Below are 25,808 nucleotides of genomic sequence, written 5' to 3'. Positions count from 1 at the left end.
CTGGCAGGAAAGCAGCTTCCCTGCCTAGCTGTGGCATCTCCTCCCCAGTGGGGCGCTCCAGGGTGAGATAGCTGCTGGCTTATTCCCAGCCAGAGGTACTAACCCTCCAGTGGAGAGCGACCGCGATCCAGCCCACACCCTCCCCCACCAGCCCCACCGGCAGGAATGCCCTCACCTGCCTGGACTCCGCACCCTGGCTGTTTGCAGCACAGCAGTGCTAGTTTGTGGGGGGAGGGTAAGGGAGCTGGGAACAGCACATCCAGCCTCCAGGGTGCAACAGGGCCCCTGTGTTTGGGGTGATTCCCCATTTAACTGGGACTCTCTCAGAGGCAACCAGACTGGCAGTGCCCTCGCCACCCCCCATTCCTGAGCTGCTTGCTTCCAAGCTCTTCTCTGCAGCAAAGAGCCCAGGCTCTTGCTCGAGCAGCTGGGAACGTGGAAGAGCAGCTAGCTTCCTGCAGACTCTGAGGAGCAGATGGATCCTGTGGGCCACCAGGGGCTGCAGCACTCCCTGCAGTCCCACCGGCCTCAAGGAAGGCAAATCCCCATGGGACATTCCCCAGGGTATAATCTGAACTGATGAATAGCTGTTTCTCCTCAGTTCTCCACCCTGGGGTGCCTGTCACACTGCTTTACTGGTGAGCAGCCCCTCTTGGCCAGTTTACACACAGCCACCACATGTCACTTGCTCCCAGCTGCACGCTACTGAGTGCTACGAGCTGGCCAGTCATGAATGACATTGCAGAAGACCACTGACAGATTCCTGGTCCCAGCCTTGCCCCCAGAAATGTGCATCTTGTACTGCTCAGCACACTGCTGAACAATGCAAGCTCATAGAAAGTCCATCATTTCATCAATGGAACATGATATGCACCAACCTTGTGATCCCAAAGGGAGTTTCCTACACACTTTAATCCAAACACACTGGTTAAGATTAAACAATAAAATAAGTTTATTAACTACAGAAAGATAGATTATAAGTGATTACAAGTGGTGGTGCATCAAAGTCAGGATTGGTTACAAAAGAAATGAGTGAAACGCCAGCTAATAACTAACTTAACAAGCTAAGTGAACTGAAAAGCAAAAGGTTTTGTCTTGCAATACATTCACAGCAGTCTGTACTGGCTGAAAAGCCAGCCAGGACCACTGCTGTCCCAGTTCAATGATGCTTTCTTTGTCTTTCGAGCATTGCAGCTGCCATGAGTAGTGATGGGGGAGAAAGAGGTGATTTGAGGCCACTGTCTCTCACTCTTACACCACTCCCCTCTCTGAGGATTACCCCCAGCTGGGTGCAGGTGACACGTAGTGTCTTGTGGATGTGAGCGTTGAACAGTCCCTGTGATGAAATGTAGATTTCTCTTTCACATCTTCCCATTGCTGGAGAATGGTCACTTAACTAAATGATAACCCGGGTGACTGTGTTGATACCTGTCTGGGTGTGCCAGTGTCTCTGAAGAACTGGTTTAGGCCTAACTTTGGAACATGTTACAGCAACATGATACAGTAGAAACTTGTAACTTTACATACAAGGTTGAGACACCCATTTTACCAGGATAATAATGTTCAGCAGATTACAACGTTTCAAATGATACCTCATGAGACATACTTCGTACAAAATTTATCATAGTCTTATAAAAGTGGTGAACATCTGTCACACCCCATTAGCCCTGAAGTCTGGCCTGTGTCTGCAGGAGCGCTGGCAGCTTTTTTGGTGCCCTAGGCGGCAAAATGTCCTGCCCCGAAAATGTCATCCCTGATGGAGGTGGCGGAAGGTCCTGCCCCTGAAATACCATCGACGACCGTGTCGGCCGAACATCCGGCCGCCGTGGTTGCCACCCCCCAAATATTCACGCCCTAGGCAACTGCCTAGGTCACCTAATGGGTTGCACCGGCTCTGTGTGTCTGTGTCCCCTTATGGAGAGAGCTAACCCCTGACCTGTCCCCAGCCCACGAGCTCAATTTTATAAATGGCCTGATGCTGAAAGCTCCCTTCTCTCAATCAGTCTTATCACTCCTCCCGCACCCATTCTAGGATAAACGGCCACAGGGGAAGACAACTAGCAATAACACAGACCTGCTTTCAGCTGAAGCTTTGTCTACACTGGCAAATGAATGACAAAACTTTTGTCGTTCAGAGGTGTTAAAAAAACCCACACACCCAAAAGACAAAAGTTTTGCCGACGACAAGCGCCAGTGCAAACACACTAACACCGCTTGTTGGGGGTGGAAATTTTTTGTCACCACAAACAGCAGCTACACTGTGCACCTTTTAGCGGCACGGCTGTAGCGACATAGCTGTGTTGCTGAAAACTGCACTGTGTAGACATGGCCTGAGATGTGTCCTATGCATAAATCATGCCTGTGGCCTTTTGGTGTCAGAGCTGTTGCAAGGGGAGAGAGGTTTGTGGCATGACAGAGGCCTTCTGCCTTCAATCCCTGCTGCTCAGCTGCCTGGGGTGATCAGGGGGCTTCACAAAAGCCAGTCTTTCATGATTTTCCAAAGCCTCCCTTTGGCTCTTCTGAGAAGGTAGCTCACAGAACTCCGTGCCTCTTCCCATAAACTATCATCATCCTACATGGGCATGAAACAGTGAGCAACTCCAGGAGGCTGAACGTCCATGGCTGGGATCTAAGCGACGTGAGTGCAACAGGCTGGTTCAGTCCTACCTTTTCCTCATGTCCTCTTTTCTCTTATAGGCTGTAAAGCGATTCCTGAAGCTGGAGTGCAAATGCCATGGAGTCAGCGGCTCCTGCACCCTAAGGACTTGTTGGTTGGCAATGTCAGATTTTCGGAAAACTGGGGATTACCTTAGGAAGAAATACAATGGGGCCATCCAGGTGACAATGAACCAGGATGGCACCGGCTTCACCGTGGCCAACAAGAACTTCAGGAAACCCACCAAAACAGACCTGGTGTACTTTGAGAACTCTCCTGATTACTGTGTGATGGACAAGTCGGCAGGTAAGAGCCTGCCCCAACAGCTGTCTGCATGGCCGCTGTGGCGGGCAATCTAGCAACACATCTCCCACCCCTTTGTCAGGCCTGCAGCCTCCCACTAACCCACAGGAGGCCTCCCACAACCCATATTAAAGAGCAACCCACCCTTTGGACTATTCAGTCTCAGACCAGTTGTTGAATTTAGGCAGCACAGGCCTATCACACCTGGTTACCACTTAGAGAGACCAGGTGGGTGCGGTGTTGTCTTTTATTGGACCAACTTCTGTTGAGAGACAAACTTTTGAGCCACAGAGAGCTCTTCTTTAGCCCAGAACTGACTCCTCAGCAGAAGCTGGTCCAATAAAAGATATTACCTCCCCCACCTTGTCTCTCTCATACTCTGGGACTGACACGCCTACTGCCACACTGCAGTTACTGCTTGGCCTTTAGCTTGCACATGTAGAGGGCTGCCTAGCAAAGAGCAAGATTTGAACTCCTGCAGCTGGGACCAAGGCTGGGGCTGCACCAACAAGGCAGAATGTAGGGTAACCTCCAGCATATGCTGTGCGTTTTCTGCTGTTCCATTGCTTTGTGGGAAGGGTCCAGGTTTCAGAGCCATATTTATTCCCTTCTCTTCGCCCTCAAAGGCCCCACAAACCAGTGAGTTGCAAAACAGCCCTTGAGGGGGTTTACTGTGGAATTTCCCATGACAAGAAAGAAATTAAAATAAAAAGTCAAACAGGATCTTCCCAACCAGCAAAGTCTGTGACTGTGAAAGTGCAGCTTGCAGACAGTTGCCACTTGGGCAGTCTGAGAAGTAAGGGATTATGGGAGCTGCAGTAGGTAGCAGGAAGGACATGAAGGGGGCTGGCTCTGTGCTGTACACCTGGGAAATCAGAGGTGACTCAGGCAACAGGGCAGGGGAGGCTCAGTCTGATGTGAATCCTGTAGCCATCCAAGCGCACAAACGTCCAGGTGTGAAAAAATGGTGAATGGCAGTTGTCAGGCTGCTGCTGGCAAGGAGTCAGAAGAGCCCCACGCAGGCAGCCCAGCTCTGGGAACACCCCAGCCATTTGTAAGCCTGCTTATTGCTGTGTGTCACTCAGCACCAAGCGAGGGGCTGGTGGGTACTTCTCCTCTGGGATTTTCAGCCTAATATACTAGCACGGAGCCCCAACAGCCAGAGGGGAAGCCAGCCCACTGGAATTCGCTTTACTGGCCTCGGGAAACTCCTGTCAAACGTCCCCAAGTTCTGCCACCCTTCCATCACCATGGCCCTTCACAGCACCAGGCCCAGCTCTAAGCAGTGTGGGTTTGATTTGGTTATACTCTGACCACATATACTCAAACGGTAGGAAAGAAGGTGCATTGAGGGCCCAGGAATATCAGGGAATCATCCCCCAGTATTACCAGGCAGCTGCTGCTGCCCACACCTGCCCTCCAAGTTATCAGCATGTTCCCTGAGCAGCAGCCAGCACTAGAAGTGAGCAAGGGGCAGAAATTCTGCTGGGATAGAGATTTGCATTGCATGGGCTTCTCCAGAATTTCACCTGCCCCAGTTCTGGATGTATGTGACTGGAAACTCCTGTCTGAACCCTAGGCCTTTCTTGGACACACTGCTCCAGCTAGGCCTTTCTTGGACACACTGCTCCAGCACGCAGCCACGCAGGGCATGCACGCGCTGTAACTGCAGGCTTTTGGGTCACTGCAACTACACTGCATGGGCTTGGGGGCGAAGTGCAGAGAAGCCCAAGTTGCTGCTATTCAGCTTCTGCACCGGTCTTCTGTGTGACGGTTCTGTCCACCAGGTCAAACAGCCCTGCACTGCCATCAGTTTCCCTGGCAACAGGCACAGCTCCCTGGACCCAGCAGTGCAGCCGCGGTACCCAGGCAATCTGTGAGGAAGGAAAATAGCAATGAACAAACGGTTTCTACACTTAAACGAGCCACTCACCCCACATTTATTCTATGCATCAGCAGCACAGAGGTATTTCTACCTTCTAGTCCCACCCGTGCCCTTCCACCTCAGCCACCCCATCATACACCCCGTGGCTGGCCTCTGCCCCAGGTGGAGGGAGCCTAGCCGTAGCTGCCGCTGTGTTGCAATCAAGCCAGCAGAGGGCGCGTACGCCAGCGGCAAATTGGATGAACTGACAGGGCAGAAATAGCTCACAACCAGTTTGTTGCTGCCTTTGGCACCAGGCAACCCCATGGAGCAGCACGCTGGTTTCAGTAAATACCATGCACCCTCCTCCTTATGCAAAGACGTGCTCCAAACAATCAACCAATAAACCAACCACAAACTTTGTCACCCCTTGTGTAACCTCCAGAGCCAGTCGGGGCCACTTCAGACATGCCTGTACAGTTAAACTCACAAAGATGAACAAAAGAATCATCAAGCCAGGCCCAGGGCATACTCAGACCTGACTTACACACACACACACACACACACACACACACACACACGCACACACACTTCTGACAGGTTAATAGTAAAAATTTGTCAGTAGGGAAAAAACTTAATATTTCTTAAACAATTTTTTTCACCATTTGGAGGGGTTTTGAGCAGTTGGTCTGAATTTTTAATTTGTGAAAAAAATTCTAAAGAACAGCAAAAGAATTCAAAACCGTTTCACAACTACTCGTTTTCCAACTAGTTCTAATAAGCACTAACAACATAGCAGATTAAAACCAAATAGCCACATGGTTTATTAATCACACAACTGGAATTCCATTGCAATTGCAGACAGGCACTGCAGGGCCCTGTGGCTGGACTCGGCTGGTGCATCTACACTCAGCTGGGAACAAGACTCCCAGCCCGGATGACAGACATGCACAAGCACTCGAGCTAGCTTGCTAAAAATAGCAGTGTGGATGTTATGGCCCAGGCTGGCGCTCAGGCTCTCCAGCTCGCCCTCATCCCTAGGTGTCAGAGTCCCAGCTCCAGGCTGAGCTGCGGCTGTCTACACAGCTGTCTTTACAGTGCTAATCCAAGTCTGTGGAGTTGGGGCAGGAGGCTCCTGCCACAGGCTCCAAAAGCTGTGCAGACAATCTGCCAAGCTGGGCTGCAAGGTTCACCCCCAGCTACGGCGTAGACATGCCCTGACATCATGGCCAGGCCGTGAACTGTGAAGTCAGTCAGAAAATAGACTCAAATGAGTCGAATTTTCAGTCTGCTTTTCGGGGTGGGGAGGTGTTAAAATGTGTCCCAAAAACTGAGTACTAAACCCACACATGGCACTAGTGTAACACCAACAGACCCTGGTCGTCACTGGGTGGGATTGAACCTAGGACCTCAGTGCATTAATCTGTATTGCATGAGCAAAAAGCCTATTGGCTGTTGGCTAAGGCTGTACACCAGACCCATTTTCTCTCTTTCTAAGTGGTCTTGGTGCCACTGGCTGGGACAGAGCACCCCACCCAGACAGTGTGTGGGTTACACTATCACCTTCCATCACAGACTCACAAAGCACTTTGCACTATACAAACATCAACCTGCATAGCAGGAAGTGACAAGAGCTGGTCAGGAAAGAATTCCCTCTTCTCCCCCAAAGGGAGAGGGTTTTGATAAGAAAATGAAAACCCCAAATCTAACACATTTTCAGTTTAACACCCAAAAGTCTGGGTTTTTGCCTCCAATGAAAACATGAACATTTGTCAAAAATAAATGTTTGAAATGAAAAACTAACCATTCTTTTTGACAAAATTTCAACCCCCTCTAGTAAGTATTACCCTGTGTACTGAAGTGGGAATCGAAGCAGAGAAGTGAAGTAACTTCACCCAGAACTTGCCCAAGGTCTCACAGTGAATCAGAGGACAGAACTGGAAACCCAGGAGTCCTGTCTCAGTTCTTCACTCTTCCCACTTGACCATGCTGCCACTAGAATCATAGACTTTAAGGTCAGAAGGGACCATCATGATCATCTAGTCTGACCTCCTGCACATTGCAGGCCACAGAACCTCTCCCACTCCTGAAGTAACCTCTGGCTGAGTTACTGAAGTCCTCAAATCATGGTTTAAAGATTTCAAGTTACAGAGAATTCACCGTTTACACTAGTTTAAATCTGCAAGTTTAAACTAGTCCTAGCTAAACTCTGTCTCCATTTCAGATGCTGGGAGTCAGCCTGTCTGATTGACCCTTACACTTGTGTTAATCCAGAGTAACCCCATTCATTTCCACCAGGACAAAGCAAAGCAGAGTCTTCCAAAGTGATCTTCAGTCACTCAGAGTCCTCTTACCTACCTGAACCATTGCTCTCTGCAATGAACAAACCTTTACATGGGGTTTTCAGAGCAGCAGCAAGACACAGTCCTTTTTTTTTTTTTCTTCTTTTTTCTTTTTTGCGCGACCAGAGAAGCCTGGACTTCCAGGCTGTGTGGGGTAAGAGCAGCCATGCCAGTTCACTGGCAGCTGCACCAGCTTTGCAAAGGCCGTTAGCCCTGCAGAGGGCCTCACAACTGGAGTGAGACATTTCCACTTCTAACTAGGGGTTGACCAGGGCCACTTAACTGGACACTCAAGCCAGCTGTCTCCTGCCCAGCTGTCTGCCAGCCCAGCTGTCTGCCAATACCTTGGTACAGGTCCCAGGTCCAGTAGCTTCCTGCTATGTATAAACCTTTGCTCCTAGTACTTGGCCTCTCCAGCCGTCATACAGGATAATTAAATCACAAGGGAAGGGAATTTGACACACGCTAGTGGGGAGAGCTCTCTGCATACCTGCCTCAAGGGAGTGCTGGCTGCGTGCTCCATCCAACTCAGAGTAACTCACCCCAGGGGAGACGGGGCCAGGCACAGGGAGAGAGCAATCCCAGGGAATGCAGAGCCAAACAGTGAAGACGAGAAGGGGCGGGGGGGATATCCGTGGCCTGTACCTGGCCTAGAGAACAGATTAGTGCATGGACAGAGGGTGGGGTGGGATGGGGTGGGGAAGGAAGATCAGCAAAGCTGAGGGGATGTTTAATAGGAGAGTTTCAGCCATTTTAGGAGGTTGCTTCCAAATCTCCACCTTTCACACACTAGGAGCTGCCGTGAGGGTCTGGCTTCCCAGCCCATCTGGCTGATGGGCCAGTGCACCCGGAAGGCTCTGGGCTAGGAGAGGCAACTTGGAAATCACCCTGGGCATGCAGCGCTTTCCAAAGGAGCAGCAGAAAGCATGAGCCCAGGGCCAGCCCTGGTTGTGCATACAGCGCGCACAGGTAGAAGTGCGAGGACGGTCCCCAGGACAGCAGGAGGGGCTAAGGTAGCAGTGACAGAAATTATTCAAGAACTGGGGAATAGCACTGAGGAGAAAGTCACATCCATCCCCCCTGAAGGGGCCCAGCCAGAGTGTCCCCTCCATGGGGCGACACCATGCCCAGCCTGCTGTCTCAGGAGCGGCAGCCTGGAAAGCCTGTGCCGGTCCCGGCTCAGGGCCAGGGGAGCCTGTGCACATGGGCTCTTCATCAGATTCCACCCTCTGTAGCAGGGCCAGCTCTAGCAATATCGCCGCCCCAAGCACGGCGGGACGCCGCGAGGGGCGCTCTGCCGCTTGCCGGTCCTGTGGCTCCGGTGGACCTCCCGCAGGCGTTTCTGCGGATGGTCAGCTGGTCCCGCGGCTCCGGTGGACCTGCCGCAGGCTTTTCTGTGGAGGGTCCGATGGTCCCACGGCTCCAGTGGAGCTGCCACAGCCACGCCTGCCGGAGGTCCACCGGAGCCGCAGGACCAGCGGACCGTCCACAGCCACGCCTGCGGCAGCTCCACCAGAGCCGCCTGCCACCCTTCCAGCAACCAGCAGAGTGCCCCCTGCGGTGTGCCACCCCAAGCACGCGCTTGGTGTGCTGTGGCCTGGAGCCGGCCCTGCTCTGTAGCCTCTTCCTCCCTAGGAAGCCAAAGAGCATTAAACACACGAACCCCTGCAGCACCCAGGGGCCTGGTCCTTTCCCGCTGTACTGGTGGGGAGGTGGTGGCAGAACAAGTGCTGTGGCAGAGCTGAGAGCCCAGGAGTCCTCTAAACCCTGGACCTGCTATTTTATATGCCTTTGCCTGCAGACTCTCTCTGCTCCTCCCTCACACCAGCGGGCAAGGCACACAGGCAGGAGGATTCCAGCAGAACAGACAAGCCTTTGCTGGATACCAGAAATCACCGAGCACGAGTTAGAGCCGCTCTACTACCACCACCCTCCCGGCGTTGCCTGCTTTCCTGGCCTGGCATGAGCAGTACAGAGTCCCCAAAGCCAGCCAGCTGAGTCTGGCCTGTCGTGCTGTGAAGCTGAGCAGCAGCACAGACCCTGACGCTAGGATGGGCACAGCCTGCAGCTCCAGAGGGGATTCAGCAGTGCCCAATGTTTAGACACCTGGCGAGAATTCGCTGCTGAAACCAGGAGCACAGGGCTGGTGTAGATACACACTTCCATCAGGTTCGTTAAACTGACACGTGCTCCTGCCAGGGCAGACGTGGCTTCAACCATTCTGGCTTGAGCTGGCTTAGGCAAAGGCAAGATCAGCCATTTCTAAACCAGTTCATGTGTCAGAGGTGAAAGGGGGCCAGTTTGTGTCCAGACAACACCTGAATTGGATCCAAGGGAGAGGCCAGAAGAAGAAAGAGTTTACTCAGTGCATTGCCCCCGATTACCCAGAAACCAAAGGCCTGTCTGAATAAGACGTGCTCAGCAAGGCTGAAGGTCCCTGTCCCTCAGCAGCTCGGTCTCTCGGCTATGGCTAGACGGCTCAGAGGGGCTGCTAGAGACCAAACTGGGGCCTCTTTCCCCTCAGAGACCTGACCTCAGCCAGGGCAGGTCTGAACTCGTCTGACACTAGAACATGTGACCTCAGGGCCCAGACCCCCGCCACATCCTTCACCAGAAACCCGCAGGAGAGGAAAGGCTCTCCATGGACATGGGCACTTGCACACAACAGTGCCCCCAAAATGAGAATGTGATGGGGTTTGTGCTAGGAAAACCAGAGCCCAAGAATTCCAGGAACTGTACAGACATAGGGAAGAGCATGCAGGTGCGGTCTGGGGCCTAAGCGACCCCTCAGCTCTCCCTGTGTTGTTTCAAGCATGCATTACTGGGTATTTCCCTGCTGCTGTTTAGGGGGCTTAGCTGATACCATTTATGTCCACGCATGTCCCTCATCTATGGGAGCCAATTCCCCATTTCCCTGAGCCTGGTGCAGTCATTTAGGCCAGTGGAGTGAGTGCGGCATGCTACCGTGCCAACGTGGCAGTGGTTCTCACCCACGTTGCACTGGTCTAATCAGCCTGAGGTGCAAGACCACAGGGAATTGGGCCCCAATGACTCCTGAGCACTAGCCAGTAAATGCCATGCTTGTGCTTTTATTTATGGGGCTGTCACGGGATCAGGGACTTCAAGGCAAGTCACTTTGTATGACCAGGCTCCACCATGTGGGCCAGCTCTCAGAGCAGCTCGGGGCAAAGCGTCTCTATTTCTGAACCCATCTGCCCTGTGAGTTCTGAGCCACAGGACACAAATGAAATAATGGTTCAAAGATGTGGCTTGGTTGAAAATTCATACAGAAAATTGTGCTCTGCATTTCATAGAAAGACCCAGGGCTGTTGTGTAAGGATTCACGTCCTCTCTGGGCGAGGGAGCTGAACGCTAAGGCTGAAAGACAGTTGATCCATAGATCTATAAACTTACTGCTGTTGTCCCACAAGGCACAGTACAATCCCTGCACCCAAGAACCTACCATGTAAAGACAGTAAATTAGGAGTTCATGCACTGTTAAAACAGCATGTGTTTAAACTCAGTCTCTCCAACATATATTGCAGTAGGGCCTAGTGGCCCCCCAATCCTTACCCAGTCCCATAATGTGAAGTGCTGTACAGACAGAGAACAAAACAGGCAGGCCCTGACCCAAAGACCTTACAGTCTAGATAGCCAGTAGTTGGTTGCAGAGAGTCCCTGATAGCAATGGCTGGGACATCCCTCCAAAAACTGTATCAGGGCAACTAGATAAAAAGAACTAGATAAGTTCATGGAGGACAGGTCCATCAATGGCTATTAGCCAGGATGGGCAGGGATGGTGTCTCTGGACTCTGTTTGCCAGAAGCTGGGAATGGGTGACGGGATGGATCACTTGGTGATTCCCTGTTCTGTTCACTTCCTCTGGGGCACCTGGCATTGGCCACTGTTGGAAGACAGGACACTGGACTAGATGGACCTTGGGTCTGACCCAGTAGGGCCGTTCTTATATCACAATGGTGCATTTTCGTTCACAGCGAGATTGAGCAGGACAACGTAATGAACCCTTGCTTCCTTCCACAGGTTCCCTGGGGACGGCGGGTCGTGTGTGCAATAAGCTGTCCCGTGGGACCGACGGCTGTGAGGTCATGTGCTGTGGCCGGGGCTATGACACCACCCGTGTCACGCGTATCACCAAGTGTGAGTGCAAGTTCCATTGGTGCTGCGCCGTGCGCTGCAAGGAGTGCGAGGACATTGTTGACGTGCACACGTGTAAAGCACCGAAGCGAGCTGAGTGGTTAGACGAAACCTGAGGAGACAGGAAGCAGAGAGGGAAAAACAAACTCACGCACGACCCGTGCCCCATGGGCCATGGCATTCCGGGAGCTGTAGTTCAGCTGCATGGCTTTTATTTAACTAATTCTGCAAAGCACTAACGACAGGACTACATTTCCCAGGAGATACCGTGGACCCTTCCAACTGCTCAGCAAATCTATCCCCTTCCCTAGAAGGAGTCTGCAATCATTGCTTAAACTGTGAAGCTTCCTCTGCCCATTGTCGTCTTGCAAAAGGTCAGTGCAGCTGCTTACGACTTGAGACCGATCATTGGAATGTGAGTGACTGATCCCTGCATGTCCCTAAAGAATTTTGTTGCTATAAATTAAATTTCACCAGGAAAACAAAAAAAACCCCAAAACAATCGTCACCAACCTAGAGCAAACGATGAAATCCTTGCAGAAAGCTCTCTCTCTTTGCTTTGTTTTTAGCGAGGCCCAAGGAAGGATGTTGCAAAGCCCTAAGGAAGCTTGATGGTCTCAGACCCAGAACGTTAATGCATGGCTGCACTATAGACAGGAGCTGACAAGAGCAACTCTTTGTAAGTGGACTTTTCTTCACTCCTCAATGAAGATGACAGGCGGAGTTGCAAATTGTCACCCAAAATCTGATTAACTACTAAAGGAAAAAAAAATCCATAGAGAGAGAGAAAGAGAGCGAAGAGTCGGTGAAGAGACCGGTAGGTTTTAAAGTAAACTAATATAACAGTGGCTCTTTGTAAAACTCATTTGTATGTTGTGTATACTGCTTTATTATTTTAAGATAAAATTCATTATAAACCTGTATCAGAAACCAACGCTCTTTGCTTTGTGCTTACTACATGTGTGACTGGGAGCGAGAGCTTCTCTTCACAGTCTCCGATACAGAAGCTGACCTGCTTCCCCACTCTGCTTGAAGTCGGTAGACTGGCAGATGGTGCAGTCTTCCAGTGAGATTTCCACCACAACCCCCTGAAATGATCATTCTTGACTTTCCATGAAGATCGTCAGCATGCCAGACATGTCCCACCAGAACAGAACAGAACAGAATAGTTCAGGTGGAGCCTCCTGTCTCTACCGCCGGCTGCCTCATAGGCAGGCAGTTCTCTGTGTAAGCCACCTGACTGCACACTGCCAGACCAAGTGCTAGGTTAGCCTCCAGATCTTCCCTGAGTTGCTAAAACTTTATTATTGACCGAAATTGAAGTTGATAGAAAAAAATACTTGTTATCACTCCACAGCCACCACCCCTTGCCCCCCACCACCGCAAGCCCTAAATAAGGCCTGGTCTACACATAGAAATTGCACCAACTACCTACGTTTCTGAATGAGGATAGTTCGATCGGCGCAGCCTTGGAGTGCAGACTCTTCATTTGGTGTAAGGGAGCTTTACATTGATTTGTTAGGAAAGTCTTAAACCAGGTCAGAGTGGCTAACAAGCAGGCTGTAACTAAACTGGTTCAGAAACCGACTTAGCTAACCCAATGCAATTTTTGCGTCTAGACTGGTCCATCATTTGTGGTGTCCAGCCCTCAGGAGTATGCACTCTTGCCTGGACAGTATTGTGCCTTAGGAGTTAACTGTAATTGAGTGTGTCTGATCAGTGGCGGATTAACAAATTTGCTGCTCCTAGGCCCTCAAAAAATTGCCCCCCCCAGCTCACCTCCACTCCCCCGCGGCAAGCTTGGGAGGGAGGAGGGGAGTTGCGGCATGCTTGGGGGATGGCAGCAGTGGAGCGAAGGTGAGCTGGGGCAGGGAGCGGTTCCCGGCTCTCCCCCCCGGGGTTACTCCCCACATCTGCGGGCCCCAGCTCACCTCTGCTCCGCCTCCTCTGAGCGTGCTGCCACTCGCTTCTCCCTCTCTCCCTCCCAGCACTTTTGCACGGCAAGCCTGGGAGGGAAGTGGAAGGAGGGAAGCTCAGGGCACCGAGGGGGGAAAGCGGGTCGGGGATTTGGGGAAGGGACAGAGTTGGGGAGGGGTCGTGAGCAAATTTGCCGCCCTAGACCCTGGCCTTGTTGGCCTAGGCGGTAATACGCTGCTGTGTCCAATGCACATTCCCCTCCCGCCTGGTGGGTTTACAGTAGTGTATTTACTGGGGTACATATATAGTTAGTTTTTGTGTCATTTTGTACAAGTGCTTTAAAGGCAATATATGAAATGCCATGATACTGAATCAAATTGTAAACTCCGCTCTCCAAGTTTGCTTCCCTATTTGCCCAGGGCGAGTCATGCTTGTTTGATGGCTGAGTTAAGTGTCACTGGGTTTTCCATGATCAATCATCCTGCTGAAGGGCAGGTGAGTAAATGGTGTGTCTGAACCTGTACATTTTCATGCAAGTTTGCAACCTAAAGCAACTGGAATGATATCCAACCTCCCTGGAAACATGGCTCACTGGGTTCCATGGCAATGGACAATTCAACATTTACATTTTTTTCAGTTGAGAAAAAACATTGTGGGGGTCCTGCTTTCTGTACCTCTTTGTATTTCCAGCACGCCTAAGAGAGCTGGGAAAACTCTCTGATTAGCCTCCTCTAGCACTAGGCAGTTAAGAGACGCAGCCAGCAGAAGGGGGGCAGGGAGTGATTAAAGCAAAGGGATTTTTGGATTGTTATTTTTACACCATGCCTGTGCCGCTTCACTGTTCAGAATGAAGCTCCTGCTCTGGACTGTGATTTTACCGCTCTTTGCCTCGGGAGCTACTAGGCTGAAGTAGTGGGGGAACCAGCTTACCTAGACGCGTCCCAGGAATCTAAACCGTTTGCTGGTGAGCCGAGCTGTGAATCTCTTCCTCTGCGTGGCAGGTTGGTGTGGGCTGCCCAGCTGTGGAAGGGGCTCTGCATCTGCCCCTTGCTGAATCCTTTTCATATAGACAAGGTAATGAGCTGAAACTTTAACTAGTCTTGCATGAAATGCAGTGGCAAAGGACTCGCCCCTCGGCCAGCCTAGAGGCCCAGAGCAGGGCCAGTGCAGCACTGGATGGGTTTGTGTGTGGACACGGACTAGAGGGGGCATTTCATCAGCACTATGAGACTGTACATCCAGGCTGTGTCTGCAGCGCATTACCAGCCCCTGCTGAACTCCTGTGATGGATGAAATTGCTTTCACCGTGTGTGCCAGGTTTCCACTGCCCAAAAGGCTGGTGCCTCCAGGCACTGATGTGTCCTTTAGACAGACAGGACAAAGTCTTCTCTCACCCTTGCTTTATCAAGTCCAGATTTTAAACCTGCCTCTCCCAAAAGCCAGGCAGAGGTGCCTGAACACCTTCGCTTTGCGATCTTCACTCACGCGTTTCATCCCAGTTAACAACAAGCCATTTCAGAAGCAGTTCCCTACCTGACAGGTGCACAGCAGCAGCAGATTCAGGGGCACACAACAATGTACGCACTATGCACTGGAGCAGAGCCATTGTCCAGGGATCTCCTTTTTACTGAACTCTGGGCCTTGCAGCCAGCAGAGAGGGAGCAGAGGTGGTTTCTCTTTTGAATGGTGCTCATATTCGGTGTTAGAGGACTCATCAGCAACTCCCAGCCTCTCTCAGCTGATGCAAGGCTTTGGTTCAAGGTCAAGTTTGTTCATCTCAGAGGTTTTGGTGCCTCCCCTTGGGCTCTCCAAATCCCTCTGGGTTTCCAACATTATGCAATTTTCACAGCCATTTGTTTCCTCTCCAAAGGGTGTCGGTGGAATTCCTGCAGGTGAAGGGGAGGAGAAGGGTTTGTATTCCACCCAGGGTATTTCAAACCTACTGTAGCAGATGTGTTCACCAGTGCAAGGCCCAATCTACCAGGAAGAGCACCCCTTGTTTATCTTCATTACAGCCCCGCCTGCCATCAATTTAAGACAAACTAAAAAAGAATCTTTGCAAGAAATCTGCCTCCCCTCCCCCTGGGTAATGCACACTGAATGGGCCAGAAAGGACCCCAGTACCCTCAGAGCTGAAGAAACATTTTTCTCCCTGCAGACCTTTAGGAGTGCTCCTCTGGCAGAAATACGATGTGGAAGGTTTACCTGAGGAATGATAGGACATGTGCTGCACCTTCACCATCAAGTGCCATTAAAGCCTTGGGATATTTCTTCTCCCTGAACGTGGGTGTTCAATATTTTAAAGCAATGGAGAAAAAAGTCTTGAGCACCATCCAACAACGCTGTCAGCCTGCCTCAGCCACTGGGGTTTACTGGCTTTCCCTTCCTAGCTGCAAACCACACCAACTCTACAAGGTTAACCTGGGAAAAGCGTCATTTCACGGTGTGACAGCAGCTGAAGGGGCAAGTTTCTCAAGCACTGGTAATTGTGGCCTTCCCCACCCCTGCATGATGGGGCATTAGAATGACATAGGGCAGTGGATTAAGGACGCCTGTTAGCAATCATTAAAGAAGCAGCTAGAGGCCCCAAGTGAGATCAAGGCCCCATTGTGCTGAAGGCTGCATATATCTAGTGTGAGACACTCTCTGCCCCAAAGAAAGTATAATCCTAAATAAACCACGCAGACCAAGGATGAGAAAAAGGAAATATTCTCCACACTTCACAGATGGAGAACTGAGGCATACAGCGACTAAGTGACTTGCCCAGGATCACACAGAGGTGTCTGTGGCAGAGTTAGAAACTGAAGCCAGATCTCCTGAGTCCCACTCCAGTGCATCACAAGACCACCCTCCCTTTCTGTGAAGTTTTTTAGGCATGCCGTAGCAGAGGAAGGAAAAACCACAAAAGTCCAAATAAATCCAAATGAAACAATCCACCACTACCAATGTGTGCTTCTCCTAGGGGCATTACTGGAGATAGATGAAGGGGAATGAGCTGCCAGAGGCAAAATAATCATTATTTCTATAGGACATTACAGACAAAAGTCTCAATTCTGGCTCCAGTAAGCTTACAATGCATGTTAGACATGAGATGAGGGAGGTGGATTTTTATGCAAAATTAGGGAGTGACTTGTGTGCACAAGGGGCAGGTAGGGGATGTGTCACTTCTCTGTCAGTGCTTACATCTGTTTAAACAGGGCAGGAGTGTGATCTCTGAGGGAATGGGAAAAGTCAGTCTGAGCTTTAACACACTCCCAGTAAGGCAATAACAAGTTCCAGATAATTTCAGATGAGCTGTGCTGGTTCTGTGGGAGGTGCTCACCGGGGGCGAGAGAAACTGAGCAGGCAGGTGTGTGAACCGGTTCTGGAATACATCTAGGAGATCACGGAGGTTGGGTGTTTGTGACTTGCACATAAGGCAGAAAATATTAGTTATCTTCTCCCTACAAAGGGGATCCTTAGCATGTGACAGACATTCGTCAACACGTACAGCACGGTGCAGGATTATCCCCATCTTGCAGACAGCAAAACCAAAGCAGATGAGTTAAGGGCCAGATCTTCAGAAATGCGAGGCAGCACAACCCCAGCTGAAGCCGGTGAGAGCGGCAGGTGCTCAACACCTTTGAAAACTGGGCCTTGCATGGCTTGCTCAAGGTCTCAGAGGGTGTCCAAGCAGGACTGCATGCACATCTCACACCTAGCAATGTAGAGATGTGTTATTTTTTTCTAACCATGCATGGGATAAGGCACAGGGCAGGCAGTGATACCTGACACTTCTCTGGGTTTGAGTGGGTTGCCGGCATTAACAGAGCTTGTATCAACAATGCTGAAACATGTCCAAAGTAGCACAGACAAGGACAGTGGCCCAGTGGAGTTAGCAGAGGGCTCACTGCTGGCTCTGCAACCAACTTGCTGTGCAGCCTTGGAGAACTTCCTTTGCCTCTCCACCCGTCTGTGACCTCACTGTGAGACTGATAATGTTTGCCCATTGTTCTATCAGCAAATAATTAGTAATTAAATATCTAGCAATTAGAAATAAGTTGGTTACATGGAACTACCTTCTCATGCTTAATGTGGAGACTTTCCATTTGCAGGTCTAATGAAATTCAGACCTCCCTTGTGCTCCGATACAAACAGGACCAACAAACTCCCCCTCCATTCACCACAAGCCTCCTTATAAAGCAGATGTTTTCTATCTGTAAGAGCTTGCTAAGGCTGGAGTCTTGTCAGGGGATACTCAATTCCACTCACTAACCTCTCTTAAGTGATCTGTGCTAAGTGTATGGAAAGCCCTCCATGGAAGATCATGTGCTAATCATCCTGAAATTCACCAAGGCCTGTCTGAACCAAAAGACAAGAAGCAGAATTAATTGCTTTATGGGTTTCTGAATGGATGGCTGTGAAGCTGAGATCTTGGACAGGATGCATAGTGGGGCTGGGTAAGAGGTAGGATGCAGTGCATAATTCGTGCTGGGGCTTGCCAAGACTGAGTCCTGACACCTCTGGGCCTGGCAGGTCCCAGCCCCAGCACCGCTGGGCTTGCTGCATCAGTTATGACTGTAAAAAAAGTGCTTGAGCCTGGGCACCACTTTCATTACAAATGAAGCGCTGGTTGGATATATCCTACACTTCCAAATGGACATAAATTGAGTACAGGATTTTCCTCCTCAGAAGCCGTGCATGAGCAAGAGCCGGCACTGTGCCCTGACTACACAATGACCTGCTTTTCGGGGATCACATGGTGCTAGTTACAAGACATGGTTAAAGTCAGAAACAGGCACTTAAGGAGAGCCAGGGGTCTGCTCCAACGTGCCCCAGCCCTGAAAGTGCCTCCTTGCTTCCATGGACCCATCAACAACTTGTACACTTAGCCAACAGCCCATGCTGTGCACATCTCCTGTGTGTGTGCATGGACACAAGGAGCTCTGCTGACATACACATGCCAGCAGCCACTAGCTGTCACCTTGAGAGGGGGTACGCACATGTGCTAGTCAAGCCGCCATGCTCCCCCACAGTGCCAAGCCCCAGGGTCAGATTTCTTGGGACATTAGTTGCATAACCTGTCGTGACCCACGTGGGAGGACTGTTTTTTACAGCCTCCAAGTCCATTATTACTGAACATGAGACATGGGAGGCTGCCCCAGAGAGCAACGGAGGAGGGGGAAGGGCTGGATTATGGCCCTGGAATCTCAGCTGATGACTCAGGACAAGAGAACGCACTAGTCACAGAGTCCGTGGTATGACTGATGATAGCCTACAGCGGGATTAGAGGGAAAATCTAGACAGCAGGGTGTTTCTGAGCCCAAGCTGTGGTTGCATAATTCAGAGGCTATCAAGAGCAGAGGAACACATTCCTGGACAAAGCTCCAGGGCTAGGGCCAGGAATTCACCAAACAAACAAGGAGCCAAAGAGGAAAGAGAAGAGACCCCCTACAGAGAGAGACATTAACCCCATGGAAACAGTCCATTGATACAATGAATGATGATAGAGACAATATGTTACACAGCATCCTCAGTGCACCGGCTCAGACAGGGTTCCTTAGATTTAAAGGCCAGACTGAAGGGGAAGTGCCTCAGAGGGAGAGGCAAAGCTCAGAAGAGACGGGCAGCACTAGAGATAGCAACGCCTAGCTGCAAAGCAACAGGCAGCAGTGCACATGATGCCCTGACAGGAGAGGGAGGGAGGTTGGTGGCCAGAGGGGCAAAAAGGGGACAGGGAAACAGAGTGAATCAGTGGCAGGAGTCCGGGTGGAGTGAGACTGTAGAGGATTCAAGGTGGGAGTGGGTTTCTGGTGCCATTGTCTATATAACCCCAGAGTGGAGGGTACAGGGGGGGATTTTGTCCAATGGGCAGGAAGGCTGCTCACCCTACACTGCAACCTGGATAAAAACAGTGGACGCCAGCTGTCCAAAGGCAGATGAGATGCCAGTTCATTCTTTTAAAGTGCAACATACATGGAAAGCTGGCACTGCTCATAGGCTGCTGGGCAGGATTTTATACTGCACCTTTTCCTCACCCGTCTCTCTCTGCACCGCCAGCAGATGCACTGTCCTCTGCTCGCTCGGGAGAGGAAGCCCCTGCCTCTGCAGCCATTCCTATCCTGAAATCCTGGGAGTTATTCAACTCAGCTCCCACACCCCAGCACCAGATCCTAGCAAACTGGGGAGTGCTGCTCCTCTCCCCCAGCCCAGAAATGATAGGCTCAGTTAATTTATGCCCGTGAGAATCTGATAAGAGCATTCACCTCCTTCTGGGGAACTAGCTCACGTTTTAACCTCTTCAGTCTGCTGGTACTAGAGACCTGTGATCCAGCTGAAGCAGAGAGGCAGGCCCTGGCACCGCCCCCCACCCACTGACCCCTCTCCAGTTTGTATTTCTGGAGGTTTTCACCCATTGCTTCCCAGAAAGAAAAGGGACCTCAAAATGAGCATGTATTTAATAACTGGAAGACAAATAAGCTCCAGCTACTGCTGCAGAATTACAACACCAGAGAACAATTTGCTGCATTCCTCTGAAGCCCTGTAGGAACCCAATTGCCTGCTCTCAGCCAAAATAGGTACCAGACACCAAGTGCTCCGTAAGCAACCAGAGCCCCCAAAGTGCAAAAATGAAATAAGTAAAAAGCTTCACGTTCCATATAAACCAGCCGTTTGCACCTTGTTATTAATGGTTTTGCCTGTGACCCCTGAACCCTGCCTCGCTCAGAGTCAGGGATCTACGAGCCTTGGCACCTTCACAACAATTCCAAACTGAGGGGGGTGGGGAATAAAAACACTGGATGCAATAAGTGGGAATTAGGCTGCAGCAAAACTGCCCCGGGAACCTCTTCCACTCAGCTGCCATGGCCAGGACACGGCTTTCATTGTGCCAACATGACATTTGCACTATGTTTGCCCCCATGGCCTTGGTTAGCAGTGTCACTACACACACACTGATGGATAACAATGAAGTCCAGCGGCACATGCACCTGTCCCTTCTCAAAAGGTTTGCAGTGTTGTAAATAAATCACCAGGAATCTCAGGCACCAAGGGCCTTCCCTCTTTGGTTTATAAACCTGAGGGAAGTGGTGATGTTGTCTCACACAGACCCTGCTACACTGAAACATATTGCAACCCGCAAAACGCCACATCAGTCACAGCAGGTCAGCGAATTGAAATCGTTTTAATTACAGGATTTATTTGACAGATGTTGCAGAAGCAGGAAATGCTCAGACCTGTGCAAAGAGGACTAAGATATAGAGAGAATTTCTAGCAGAAACAGGTTTCTTTCTCTGAATCAGCCTCAGTTTAAGAGCATAAAAAAGGGTACAACACACAGGGATACTATGCTCCCTAGCAGAGTGTGTTAAACGGGCCTAAGGGAATTGGTATCCTAGCCCACTGACTTCCAGGGGAATTTGGGACCTTAACTCCTGTAGGTTCCTTTGAAATCTCAGTCATGATAAAGTTATAGATAAGCTAGCAGGCGAAAGACACTGTTGGCTCACGGGGTGATTTGTAAAGTCACATGTAAAAAGCCAAAAATGGCCAAGAACTTAAGAACTGGAGGACAATGGACCTCAAAATCCAGTGAACAACAAACCTAGTGATATTCAAAACAGAGAGCTCTCCATCCTGCTTGCAGCTCTTTCCATCACTGCTCACTGACTCAGCAGACTGCTAGGCTTGAATGATGTTCGTGGCTGTTGTGCGTGCTGGTTGTGTTGCTGTGCGGCTTTGTGCCGGTGGTAAACGATGGGGTGTGTGCTGCTGTGAGGAGCTAGGCGTGTTCGAGGTTATTGCGTTGCACTTTGTTTAAATATTCTTAAATGGAACATATGGTAACAATAGTTGATTGTTCTATCTCCCCTGAGCAGCCATCATTACCCACTTCTATAGAGGTACCTGTGCACATCACTGGGGGATACAGGTAAATGGCATTGCTATGTATGGATCAGGTGCTGGGAAACTGCTCACAAATGGCAAAGGAATGTTATGTAGGGCATGCACAGTTCCCCTAAGAAATGAAACAGAGCGGCTCCCTCATTAAGAATCACTGACAGCGTTGGAAGGCAAGCAGATTTTCATGACAGAGAAAGTTGCTAGCACTACTTTCGGCACAAGCCCATCCCCTTTCTGTTACTGTTATGTCAGGGGAGGACAGTGAGAGAAAGCAGCTCTTGGGATGATACATGGGAGGCAGTGCTTCATTTATAACCCCACACAAATGCTGGAAAATGTTCAACTTTAAAAAGCATTAGGTTGGTTATCTTCTGGGCCCCTGTGGGCCATGAAGTGAAATTACATGAGCACAACATGTCTATTAATCACTGCAATGATTCCACAGTGAGAAATAGCCCCACTGGCTTATATTCAACTGGAAGGAAAAGTTGAGAAAATTATCTACCGGTAGTTGGAGAACTCCAAAACTTTGTCAGTATCTTTCTGTAGATCTTGACTCCTCCTAAATCAAATCAAGTATTTAACCTACTGCCTACAGCAAAGGCCCCATTAATGCAAATGTACAGTGAGAGATGAAAATGCTGTGCCATGGCTTCTACCTAAGGGGGTGTCTTTCTCTCAGCCACAATAATGGCATAAGAGATACTTAAGGATGGACGTGCTAATGACCGGCTGCTTCACGGTCCCTCAATGACAAATTAAGGAAGGAGTTGGCTAATCCATGCTCATTCTCCTGCATCAAGAGGGAATTACAGGGCAAATCTGAATGGCAGGGGAAACATCCCTTATGTCGCCTATTGAGACTGCATTGCCACTGTGTGGGATCAGATTTCAGACCCTGACCTTGCCCACCTGTTCCTTGGCTGGGACCTGAGACTGGACTGAGCGGCTGGTGCTGCTTCCATACAATCAAAGGTTTGGTTAAACATGGTCTTTACTTGCACTGGTTAGAATCTCCTCAGGAGCCTTGACTCCATCGAGCACCATGAACACAGACGTGCTTAAAGAAAAGTGTCTGATCTTGATTTGTGTGTTGCCAAACAGTAATATGAGGACATGCAGCACCCAGCAGCTTCTTCCATTAGGGGCACAGAAGTTAGTCGTTCTGCATTTAGCTGGCAGTAACAAGAAAGAGGGTGGGAGAGGACTCTATCGGCCACCACAATCTGATTTATGTGCCCAGAGTGCAGTGAAAAGCATTCAAAGTTGCCGCACTCCTGAGACCTCTGTGAAATGGTTGAAATGTGAGGATACCAGCTGTGTACAGCCTTCCTGGGACTCCAGAATTGAATGTAGATAAACACTGATATTTATGAATAGACACCTCCCCCACCCAAAAGCAGACACCTTTACATTTACGTCTGTTACATTTTTACGACTATCATACTTCAAGAGGCCAAGGTGAGTGTGGTTTTGTTTCCTCAATAAGGAGTAACAGAAACCCAAGCGCTGTAAGCACAAAACAGGCAATTTGCCCCTTGGATGTCTCGTTTCAATTGTCCCAAGCCACGCTGCTGCCATCTACCTCCTTTGGGAGATTCTTTACATTACTGACCAATGGACATCTATGTAAGTGTGCTATCCCTCTCAGGAGTGCGGCAAGTTTCAGTTTTCATACCTCAGAATCAGTGGATGCTAATACGTATCTTGGACCTACCTTTAGGAGTCCCTGCCTCACAAAATGACTCTCATTCAGGTACCTCAAGCATCTTGGTGGCACTTTAAAAGGCAATTCTTAAATCCTTTCACTTTGAAAACAAAAACAAAGGCAGAAGGTTTAGCATTTAACCTAGAATGATCTGAATACTGAATCCAGAAGATTTTCTAAGTTTGCACTTAGTTTCCTTGTGCAACATAAGCCTATGGGATATGACAAACAGACTGCTCATGCTGCTTACTGTCTAGTGTCACCTGTCTTAAACTGCCACTTAAAGGGTCAACAAATTCAGCTACTTACAAAAGTGGCCTTCTAATAAAGAGAGTGCAGAACTGTACTCAGTCCTTTAGGAATACTTAAACCAGGGAGGTTGGCTAGTGAAGGTATCACTATTTGCAGTTCAGGATGAAATGCCAACACTGAAAACATCTACCTGATTTATTGTGTTCTGAAGTTTAGTACAGAGAAAGTAGTAGCCTCGACTTGTACATCTGGTTCAGGGAGCAAACAAGTTATTTTTCAACAAAAATGTTTTCTTAAATGATTACAGATCCTAAGGCCAAACAAGGGATTTGGTTACTTTAAGCACCATTAACAAGATAGAAAACAGTTTAAGTAATGCAGCTTATCTTCCTTTCGCTGCTCTAGCTGCCAGGTAAGTGCTCCATTGCCCAACGAAAGCTGGTGATAAAGTTCCTGAGAACATCGGGACTCATTACTGTGCAAAACACCTTCCTGTCAAATTTGGGTCAGCTGATGCCAGAGACTGGATGGCATGAAGCACTTAATCTTTTCCATAATGAAATTGAAGGGTGAAAGAAGCATCCCAAAGAACTAGAAGAAACAAAACAGAAAAAGTTTGTGCTTGAGTTAAAAAAGCAGTGGGATATCTTGCACCACTGGAGTACAAATGGAGAAATCCCACATCTTTCTTCAGATCAAATGCAAGCTACATTATCCTTGCTGCTGTACTGCCACCATGAAGTAGAAATTTAATACTAATACTGGTTTACACTTACAGACACTTATCTCAGAATCTCAGTGCATGTCACAAAACATTAAACCTCAACACTTCTGTGACACAGGAGGTCTTATTCCCATTTTAGAGATGGGCAAACTGAGGCAGAGGTTAAGTGACTTGTTTGAAGTTGATGGGACAATGACAGAGCTGGGGATAAAACCCAGCAGATCCCAGCCTCCAGTCCTTTGCTCTAATTGCACCTTAATGTTCGCTTGTAAGACACTCAGCCACAGTATAGCCCCCAACAAAGAATGTGATAACACTGTACAGCATGTGTGCATATAAATTCATACAAGAGTAACTATCACTTTAAAAAAAAATATCCTATATTGGAGGGTCTGACAAATGTACAAAAATCAAGAGAACTCAGAGGAGGAGCTGAAACTCAATTTAACTCACCCCACGGTGCTTAGATCATGCGTCGGCAACCTTTCAGAAGTGCTGTGCTGAGTCTTCATTTATTCACTCTAATTTAAGGTTTTGCGTGCCAGTAATACATTTTAACGTTTTTAGAAGGTCTCTTTCTAGAAGTCTATAATATATAACTTAACTACTGCTGTATGTAAAGTGAATAAGGTTTCAAAATGTTTAAGAAGCTTCATTTAAAATTAAATTAAAATGCAGAGCCCCCCGGACTGGTAGCCAGGACCCAGGCAGTGTGAGTGCCACTGAAAATCAGCTCGCATGCTGCCTTCAGCACCTGTGCCATAGGTTGCCTATCATCTGGATGCTAGAACTCTAGGGGAACTTGCACCCCAAAAGAGCCACAACACCTAGGCACAACAGGATGAGTTAGGATGGAGTTTCTCTTTGCTCGGAATCTTCCTGCTGCTTCATTAAGTTCTACCCCCCTTGATGTTGATCAGGGAGGCTGGGGGAGGAATGCGGTACATTTCCTTAGTTTTCCAGGCAAGAAATGCTTAGACCATTGATTCAATAGTATAAATACAATCTAACAAATAGACAGTGCTCACAGATATAGTTCATATTCTATAAACCACTAAGACTTTTTTCCTCCTTTAATGCAGCACCTTCACATTAAAGCCATGAATTAAGATGTAGATTAGCAAGGCAAGAAACCTTTGTCCTTGGCATCGACACACACAGCTTGTGGCAGGAAACATTAGGATTTTTTTATATGAAGTGTAGAACTATCATCATTACATATTGGCAGGGAACTGCACATCTCCAAACTATGCACATTTTCTCTTAGATAAGCAAAAGCCTCAAGTGTTTATAAATACGAAAAGTTCAGCAGCTGGGTAAAAAGTTAATTCTCCAATTTCACTTAATGAGCCTTCAGAAAATGGTAGGAGATTTGTTTCTAGAGTAAAGCAGATTGTCACAAAAACATAGGACATGCCACAGTGGATCAGAGCAATGGTCCAGTGTCCTGCTTCCAACAGTGGAAGTACCAGCTGCTTTAGAGACAGCAGCAACCAATCCTCCAGCAGGCAGCTCTGGAATAACCTGTCCACAGAGAAAGTTTCTTCCTAATCCCATCAGAGACTGGCTAGGTGATATATTTATAACAAATCCCCAAAGACCCTTTCTTTGTTTTGGGGAAGTCTTTTTCTTTCTTACATTACTGAGCAATTATTTTATTACAAGCTCTGCAAGGCAGGGGCTGCCTTACAATGGGTTTGTGCCATACTCAGCATAGTGGGGCTGTGTTCTGTATGGAGACTCCGGACGTTACTGTTATATTGCTAAACACATATGAGAAACTAATAGGGGCAAATTCCAGCAGGATATCCTGGAATACAGTTAATATGATAAAGTAGGATTAATTAAAATGACAGACATCCAGGCAAGATGCTTTACCTTGAAAACAAAATAATTTACCTTGAATAAAATCATTCTCTGATACAGATTGATGGCAGCTATTAGCGAACAGGAGCTGCTAACAGGGAGTTTTGCAAGGGAGTTCTCCAGGTGAAGGAGGAGCACAT

The 25,808-nt window shown here is 49.0% G+C and overlaps 2 protein-coding genes across 6 annotated transcripts in view; one reads left to right on the top strand and one right to left on the bottom strand.

Moving 5' to 3' along the window:
- The window catches only part of WNT2B (Wnt family member 2B), a 45,264-nt gene extending 32,644 nt beyond the window's left edge, over positions 1 to 12,620 (top strand). The window contains exons 4-5 of the mRNA XM_050954363.1: positions 2,698 to 2,962; positions 11,207 to 12,620. Coding sequence (XP_050810320.1) covers positions 2,698 to 2,962; positions 11,207 to 11,436 — 495 coding nt within the window. The 3' untranslated portion in view covers positions 11,437 to 12,620. The remainder of the gene's footprint in view (positions 1 to 2,697; positions 2,963 to 11,206) is intronic.
- The window catches only part of ST7L (suppression of tumorigenicity 7 like), a 68,891-nt gene continuing 44,011 nt past the window's right edge, over positions 929 to 25,808 (bottom strand). For 3 of the 5 annotated variants that reach the window (XM_050954314.1, XM_050954319.1, XM_050954317.1), the window contains one exon: positions 929 to 4,833. In XM_050954314.1, the coding sequence (XP_050810271.1) occupies positions 4,699 to 4,833 (135 nt within the window). In that variant the 3' untranslated portion in view covers positions 929 to 4,698. Of the gene's footprint in view, positions 4,834 to 22,835; positions 22,927 to 23,274; positions 23,670 to 25,808 lie in introns of those variants that run through there. The other 2 variants (XM_050954316.1, XM_050954315.1) reach the window with 2 other exon arrangements.

Source organism: Gopherus flavomarginatus, chromosome 5 (genome assembly GCF_025201925.1).
Source record: "Gopherus flavomarginatus isolate rGopFla2 chromosome 5, rGopFla2.mat.asm, whole genome shotgun sequence".
In the NCBI taxonomy this organism is placed as follows: domain Eukaryota; kingdom Metazoa; phylum Chordata; order Testudines; family Testudinidae; genus Gopherus; species Gopherus flavomarginatus.
Note: the sequence above shows the minus strand (reverse complement) of the source record. Positions and strands in the feature narration are given on the sequence as shown.